At 47.0% G+C, this 8,111-nt stretch overlaps 1 protein-coding gene across 6 annotated transcripts; it reads left to right on the top strand.

Annotated features, from left to right (window-relative positions):
• Window positions 1-1,648: 1,648 nt before the first annotated feature.
• Window positions 1,649-4,340, top strand: LOC109916451 (cytochrome c oxidase assembly factor 4 homolog, mitochondrial). Of its 6 annotated transcripts, none has more exons than XM_048597882.1 (3): window positions 1,649-2,122; window positions 3,067-3,181; window positions 3,986-4,340. In XM_048597882.1, exon 3 carries the CDS (start codon window positions 4,004-4,006, stop codon window positions 4,265-4,267), a length of 264 nt encoding a protein of 87 aa, XP_048453839.1. In that variant the 5' UTR covers window positions 1,649-2,122; window positions 3,067-3,181; window positions 3,986-4,003; the 3' UTR covers window positions 4,268-4,340. The 6 variants fall into 6 exon arrangements, with proteins under 6 accessions (XP_048453839.1, XP_020371754.1, XP_020371757.1 ...); XM_048597883.1 differs by lacking the exon at window positions 1,649-2,122 and adding an exon at window positions 2,245-2,312; XM_020516165.2 differs by lacking the exon at window positions 3,067-3,181 and having other exon boundaries at window positions 1,652-2,122.
• Window positions 4,341-8,111: the final 3,771 nt, after the last annotated feature.

Raw genomic sequence — 8,111 nt, forward strand, 5'->3', positions numbered from 1 at the left:
AGTAGTCACTCAGTCTGCGTTTAGTTTCTCCAAAGTAGAGTAGATCACATTGCATGCAGCAACTACAATACACAAGATTGGAGCAGGTGCAGATGAAATGCTGCTTCACCTAGAAAGACTGTTTAGGGGTAGTAGGAACTGCAGATGCTGGAGAATCTGGGATAACAAGTGTAGAGCTGGATGAACACAGCAGGCCAAGCAACATTAGAGGAGCAGGAAGGCTGACGTTTCGGGCCTAGGCCCTTCTTCAGAAATGGGGGAGGGGAAGGGGGTTCTGAAATAAATAGGGAGAGAGGGGGAGGCGGAAGGAAAGTGGATAGAGGAGAAGATAGGTGGAGAGAAGACAGACAGGTCAAAGAGGTGGAGATGGAGCCAGTAAAAGTGAGTGTAGGTGGGGAGGTAGGGAGGAGATAGGTCAGTCCAGGGGGGACGGACAGGTCAAGAGGGCAGGATGAGGTTAGTAGGTAGGAGATGGGGGTGGGGCTTGAGGTGGAAAGAGGGGATAGGTGGGAGGAAGGACAGTTTAGGGAGGCGGGGACGAGCTGGGCTTGTTTTGGGATGCGGTAGGGGGAGGGGAGATTTTGAAGCTTGTGAAGTCCATATTGATACCATTGGGCTGCAGGGTTCCCAAGCGGAATATGAGTTGCTGTTCCTGTAATCTTCGGGTAGCATCATTGTGGCACTGTAGGAGGCCCAGGATGGACATGTCATCTGAGGAATGGGAGGGGGAGTTGAAATGGTTCGCGACTGGGAGGTGCAGTTGTTTAGTGCGAACCGAGCGTAGGTGTTCTGCAAAGCGGTCCCCAAGCCTCCGCTTGATTTCCCCGATGTAGAGGAGGCCACAATGGGTACAGCAGATGCAGTATACCACATTGGCAGATGTGCAGGTGAACATCTGCTTGATGTGGAAAGTCTTCTTGAGGCCTGGGATGGGGGTGAGGGGGGAGGTGTAGGGGCAGGTGTAGCACTTCCTGCGGTTGCAGGGAAAAGTGCCGGGTGTGGTGGGGCTGGAGGGGAGTGTGGAGCGGACAAGGGAGTCACGGAGAGAGTGGTCCCTCCTGAAAGCAGGTAAGGGTGGGAAGGGAAAACTGTCTTTGGTGGTGGGTCGGATTGCAGATGGCGGAAGTGTCGGAGGATGATGCATTGGTTCGCACTAAACAACTGCACCTCCCAGTCGCAAGCCATTTCAACTCCCCCTCCCATTCCTCAGACGACATGTCCATCCTGGGCCTCCTACATTGCCCAGAGGCTGCACTGTATCAGGTGACCATCTGGCTGCCTCCAGGGACAGGTTGGTGGTTTTCATGGAGATCCCGGCCCAGCATCCTCAAGGTTTTCTGAACAAACACACACAAACAAACATTCCATCACCCCAAACAATAGTCCTCAGGAGAGAAAGCCTGACTTGAAAGCCCCAGAAAGCTGGGGTGAGGGTGGGTGTGGGCGGGGGAGGTGCTGGGAAATCTGGTGCACACTCTCAATGCTCCTCCCTCACAAGGAGAGAGGGCAGAGCCACGAAGCACCCAGATGGAGGAGGCCCCTCAGGAGTCTCTGCTCTGGATGATTCAGAGAATGCTGGGGCCTTTAGCTCTACCTTGCCACACCCCCTCCCCTCCTACCCTTGGAAGTTGAAGCTGAGGACGGTCTCACTGCCTATGGCAAGAAGTTAATGTTAACTCCGCCGTCTCTCTCCACAGACCTGCTGAAGTTTTCTCCAGTAGTTTCTGTTTTTGTTTCAGATCTTTGGCAATTGGTTGTTTTTTATTCATCCATTTGTATTTTACTTCATTGACACAACGCTTCACCTAATATCCCAGTTCATTTCAGCAAACGGCCCATCAGGGGCGATGCTGTGTGTGTTTGTGATCTGATGTCTATTGTCCAAATCATTCTCAACACGCTGTCACCCGGACTCATTTCTGGAGGCTCATACTTCCGTGGTTAAGGGGGTGGGAGCATGATGGGTGTAGCACCGGAAGTCGTGGTGTTTGTCGGATATTGTTGACGGGTGGCAGACTCCGTCACGGATGTGTGTTTTTCTTTAAACTGAAACGGAGAGGTTGACAGAAGAAGGCGATTCTGGTTTCGGCCGCCGGAAGCTTTCGGTATTTGACTCTTTGAGGTAAGATCGGTCGGTGCGGCGGCAGATTCCCGGGAACAGCGCCTCTTGCCCCGGGGATAGGGGGCTTTCCCAGCCGCGGTGCTCCCTGGGAGCAGTCGCCCTCCATTGTCGCCCAATGCTTGAGGCCCCAGAACATGTTCTCCAGTGGCCTGGAAGAGGCAATAGGAACGGGTGAAGCTAAAAACTGCAGGTTGTTGGCCTTTTCTTTAACCGAGAAAGTTAATTTTATTCTCGTTTCAGAAACAAAGACAGAAATTGCTGGAAAAGCTCAGCAGGTCTGGCAGCATCTGTGAAGAGAATTCAGAGTTAACGTTTGGGGTCCAGTGAACCTTCCTAACTGGATCCGAAACGTTAACTCTGATTTCTCTTCACAGATGCAGCCAGACCAGCTGAACTTTTCCAGCAATTTTTGTTTTTGTTTCCGATTTACAGCATCCGCAGATTTTTTTACGGTTTTTATTCTCGTTTCATTTGGTTTTTCATTTTAGAAATTGATTTCTGCCATAGGTGGCAGCAAAAGACTGGTTTCGTGTTTAAAAAACATGCTAGAGAAATGCAGCAGTTCTGGTAACATCTGCAGAGTGAAACAGAGTTAACGTTTCGCGACCCTCTTCAGGACTGTTTTTAGCTAGGAAAAGCTTGGTATTTATGCTGAAGATATGGAAGCGGAAAGAATAAACGATAGATGGAAATGGAGCCCTTAGAGAAAAAAACAGTTGGATAGACAAAGATATAAGACAAAGACTTCGGTCTTCCAGGCTGACTTTTACCCATTACTTTATCTTCTTAACTGTTTCTCTGTCTCTCTCCAGGCTCCATCTCCACCCATTATTTACTCCTCCCCGTCCCCATCTTCAGCATATATACCAGCCTGTTCCTAGCTAAAATCAGTTCCGAAGAAAGATGACTGAACGCGACACATTAACCCTACTTTCTCTCTACAGATGCTGCCAGATGTGTTGAGTTTTTCCAGCAGATTCACTTTTTGTTTATACATCCCTGATCGGACCCCAACTAGAGGACGCCAGATAAACAGAAAGTGCTATACAAACTCATCAGGTATGGCAGCATTTGTGGAAAGAGAGAAATACTAGTTTCGAGTTTCGATGACTCTTCATTAGAACTGTTTTGTTTGATTGATTTTGCATTCCTTGGTAGCGGAACCACATGCGGCTACCCGGATATTGCACATGCTCTTTACCCGGAACATTTCTGCTGTTGTACACACGCTCCCGTGGGGCGGGTAAGGTTTCAGTGTGACACCGGGTGTTGGCTGTCCCTGTTAAAAAGAATCGAAAGAACTGTGGATGCTGTAAATCAGGAACAAAAACAAAGTTGCTGGAAAAGTTCAGCAGGTCTGGCAGCATCTGTGAAGGAAAAGGCAGAGTTAACGTTTCGGGTCCGGTGACCCTTCCTCGGAATTGTTCCTGTTGCTTGGGTCGGTTCTGGGCCGCGGGTCAGTGATTCTTCGGCCCGTCTTCCAGAGGAGGATTACAGACCTTAAACCCTGTTGTCTCCCGGAACCTTAAACTGTGATTTTTCCATGAACCTCTGATATGGTCTCAAACCCCTGACCTCTACTTCAAGTCCTTACCTTCGACTCCTAACTCCTCCCAACACAACCTGAACCCCATATCAATCTCTAAACCCAACTCCTAACTGTGACTGAGCACTTAATACCGATTAGTAACTCTGCCCTTCCCCACCCCAAAAAAAAGGTCGCCTCTAACCACTACTCGACCCCCCGACCCTATATTTCAACCCCTGAGCCATGGTCTCCTCTGAAGTGTTGAAACAGGAAAAGTATGAGCTGTGGAGTGGCCCTATTCCTTTTGATTGAAAAAAAGCATTTGACTTTTGCAGGCAACAGGAGTTTCCAAAATGTCAGCTCCTAACCCCAGAGGCCACAACTGGAACAGGAAGTCAGAGAAGGAAGAAGAGGAGGAGGAGGATCCTGTGGATCAGATGATTTCCAGGACGGGGTGTGCTGTCTTCCATCGAGCTGTGCAGGATTGTATGGCGGAACACCAGGACTGGCGGCAGTGCCAGCGTTCTGTGCATGACTTCAAACAGTGCATGGCAGAATACCAGCGTCTGCGAGCTAGCCAGCTTGGCCAACACAACCCCCACTCAGCTGGTAGCTGAAATCTGGGTGAATCAACAACCTTATTTTTTGTTCTTTCAGATGCTCTCAAAAATAAAAACAAATTCCTAAAGACTCAGTTAGCAACGAGGACTTCTGTATTTGTTTAAATGTCCCTAATTGGACCCCAGCTGGAGTATACCAGATAAAACATAAAAGTGCTGGATAAACTCAGCAGGTGTGGCAGTATTTGTGGAGAGAGAGAAAAACACAATTAACGTTTTGAGTCCAGTGACTCTTCATCAGAACTGTTTTATTTTTGTCTTTTGCAAAGACATTGGCTGAAGCTGTGAACGTTTGTGTCTTTCTCAGTGCAGAACCTGCCACTTAAGCGCCACACAAGCCTCCACCAGCCTGTTTCTTGTCTTAAAAAGTACGAGTGAGGTGAACGTAATACACCATTCAGTCATGGCTCCCTACTCTAAGGGCTGTGCACCACTGTCTTTCGACAAAGTCTGAGGTGTGAGGTACTGCACTTTCTAGTTGTAGTGCTAGATTCAGTCCCCCGCAGCCTGACTTCAGTCTGGGGTGGCAAGGGGATAAAATCCTGATAATGCAGACCTGTCATTGCCAATAGATGAGGCTTGAAGCAGGTGAATTGAAATTTAAGTTCATTTCAGGTTGCCTTCAGTTGCATCTTCCATTTACCATTGTCCAATGTAAAATTGCAGCGACCAGAAAATGTCCTTTGAGACTGAGACAACGCAACATCAAATGAGCTGATTTTTAAAAAATTTCTAATGTATAACTTAATGCCAAGTCTTCCAGTGGATGAATAAAATTCCACAATGTTTCCTACATTTGTGCTGTGCTGGTCTGCATTCTGTCCTTGAGCTGATATTTTATCCAACCTGCCCATGGTTGTCATATTTCTGAAACATGTGCCAAAATCTTTCTTTTCAGACTAGACATGTGAAGTGATGCTTCAGATACTTAAGAGCATAAGAATTAGAAGTAGCAGTAGACCATTTCACCCATTGAACCCGCTTTGCCATTCAGTAAAATTGGATCTGATCTACTTAAAGGTAGTAAGGAAAAGCCAGGGAACTATAGACTGGTGAGCCTGACATCACTGGGGGGGCAAGTTGTTGGAGGGAGTCCCAAGGTTCATAATTTACCTATATTTGGAAAGGCAAGGACTGATTAGGGATAGTCAACATGGCTTTGTGCATGGGAATTTGTGTCTCACTAACTTGAGTGAGTTTTTTGAAGAAGTAACGAAGAGGATTGATGAAAGTAGAGTGGTGAGCGTGATCTATATGGACTTCAATAAGGTGTTCGACAAGGTTCCGCAGGATAGACTGGTTAGCAAGGTTAGATCACATGGAATACACAGAGAACTAGCCATTTGGACGCAGAACTGGCTCGAAGGTAAGAGATAGAGGGTGGTGGGGGAGGGTTGTTTTTCAGACTGGAGGCCTGTGACCCATGGTGTGCCACAAGGATCGGTGCTGGGTCCATTGCTTTTCGTCATTTATATAGATGATTTGGATGTGAACGTAGGAGGTATGGTTAGTAAGTTTGCAGATGACACCAAAATTGGAGGTGTAATGCACAACGAAGAAGGTTACCTCAGAGTACAACAGGATCTTGATCAGATGGGCCAATGGGCTGAGGCGTGGCAGATGGAGTTTAATTTAGATAAATGTGAGGTGCTGTATTCTGGAAAGGCAAATCAGGGCAAGACTTGTACACTTAATGTTAAGATCCTGGGGAGTGTTGCTGAACAAAGAGACCTTGGAGTGCATGTTCATAGTTCCTTGAAAGTTGAGTCGCAGGTAAATAGGGTAGTGAAGAAGGGATTTGGTATGCTTGCCTTTATTGGTCAGTACGTTGAGAATAGGAGTTAGGAGGTCATGTGGCTGTACAGGACTTTGGTTAGACCACTTTTGGAAAACTGTGTGCAATTCTGGTCTCCCTGCTAGAGGAAGGATGTTGTGGAACTTGACAGAGTTCAGAAAAGATTTACAAGAATATTGCCAGAGGTTGGGGGTTTTGAGCTATCGGGAGTGGCTTGGGCTATTTTCCCTGGACTGTTGGAGACTGAGTGGTTACCTTTTAGAGATTTATAAAATCGTGAGGGGCATGGATAGTGTAAATAGCCAATATCTTTTCCTCAGGATAGGGGAGCCCAAAACTAGAGGGGCATAGGTTTAAGGTGAGAGGAGAAAGATTTAAAAGGGACATAGGGGGCAACTCTTTCAGGCAGAGGGTGGTGTGTGTATGGAATGAGCTGGCAGAGGAAGTGCCTGATACTGGTACAGTAAACAACATTTAAAAGGCATCTGGATGGGTTTATGAATAGGAAGAGTTTAGAGGGATATTGGCCAAATGCTGGCAAATAGGACTAGTTTAATTTAGGATATCTGGCCAGCAAGGGTGAATTGGACCGAAGGGTCTGTTTCCGTGCTGTACAGCACTATGACTTATTATTACCTTAGCTCCATTTTCCTGTCAGTGCTCCCCCATACTCCTTGACTCCCATGTCAATCAGAAACCTGTCTAACTCAGTCCCAGATGTAGTTAGTGACAGCTTGCATTCCATAAGAATTCCATAAACTAACCCTCTGAGAGATGAAATTACTCCTCTTTGTCTTCATTACGTGAGCCTTTTTAAAATATTTATTCACAGGATGTGGGTGTTGCTGGCTGGGCCAGCATTTATCGCTCACCCATAGTTGCCGTTGAAGAGATGGTGGTGAGCTGCTTTCTTGAACTGCTGCAGTCCACATGGTGTAGGTTGACCCAAAATGCTATTAGAGAGGAATTCCTGGGATTTTGATTCAACAAGACTTGGAAGGAACATCAATCCAAGTCAGGATAGTGAGTGACTTGGAGGGCAACTTACAGGAGGTTGTGTTCCCATGTCTCTGCTGTCCTTGTCCTTCTAGATGGATGTGGTCATGGGTTTAGAAGGTGTTGTCTGAGGATTTTTGGTGAATTTCTGCAGTGCAAGTTGTAGAAAGTACACACTGCTGCTACTGAGTGTCAGTGGTGGCAGGAGTGGATGTTTGTAGATGTGCCAATCAAGTGGGCTTAGGATAGTTTTGTCTAGGATGGTGTCAAGCTTCTTTAGTGTTGTTGGAAACTGTGCCCCTATTTCTAGATTCCCTCACAAGGGAAATATCCACTCAGCATCCAACCTCTAAAGCTGCTCAAAAATTTGTTTCAGTGAGATCACTTTTCATTCTCCTGAACTCCAATGTATTTAGGCCCAACCTGCTGAACTTTTCCTCAAAAGACAAGCTCATTCAAGGGGAAACAACCTCTCTGCATCTACAGTTTCAAACTGCCAAAAGAATGTTGTATATTTCAAAAAGATCACCTCTCATTCTTCAAAACTCTAATTAGTACAGGTCCAACCTACTCAACCTCCTTATAACACAGTCCCTCCATATCCGGCATTAATATAGTGCACCTTCTCCGTCCGGGGTGCTGTCATTCAGATTTCAGAATTGTTCTGAAGAAGAATCAAACCAAACTCAAACCATTAACTTTATTTCTTTCCACAGTGCTGCCAGAGCCACTGAGCTTTTTTCAGCAGTCCCCTTGTTTCTTTCCTCAGTACTGACCTTCTGGTAGTCCTTCAGTACTGACCCTGCGACAGTGCGGCACTGTCTCAGTATTGACCCTCTGACACGGCAGTGCTCAGTCAATACTGACCTTGTGACAGAGCAGCACTCAATCAGTACTGAACCTATTGACAATGCGGCACTCTCTCAGTACTGACTGTGACAATGCAGCAGTCCCTCAGTACTGACCCTCTGACAGTGCGGCGCTCCCTCAGCGCTGTCCCTCCGACAGTGCGGCGCTCCCTCAGCGCTGACCCTCCGACAGTGCGGCGCT

The sequence above is a fragment of the Rhincodon typus genome, chromosome 6, assembly GCF_021869965.1.
Source record: "Rhincodon typus isolate 14 chromosome 6, sRhiTyp1.1, whole genome shotgun sequence".
NCBI classification, from domain to species: Eukaryota; Metazoa; Chordata; class Chondrichthyes; order Orectolobiformes; family Rhincodontidae; genus Rhincodon; species Rhincodon typus.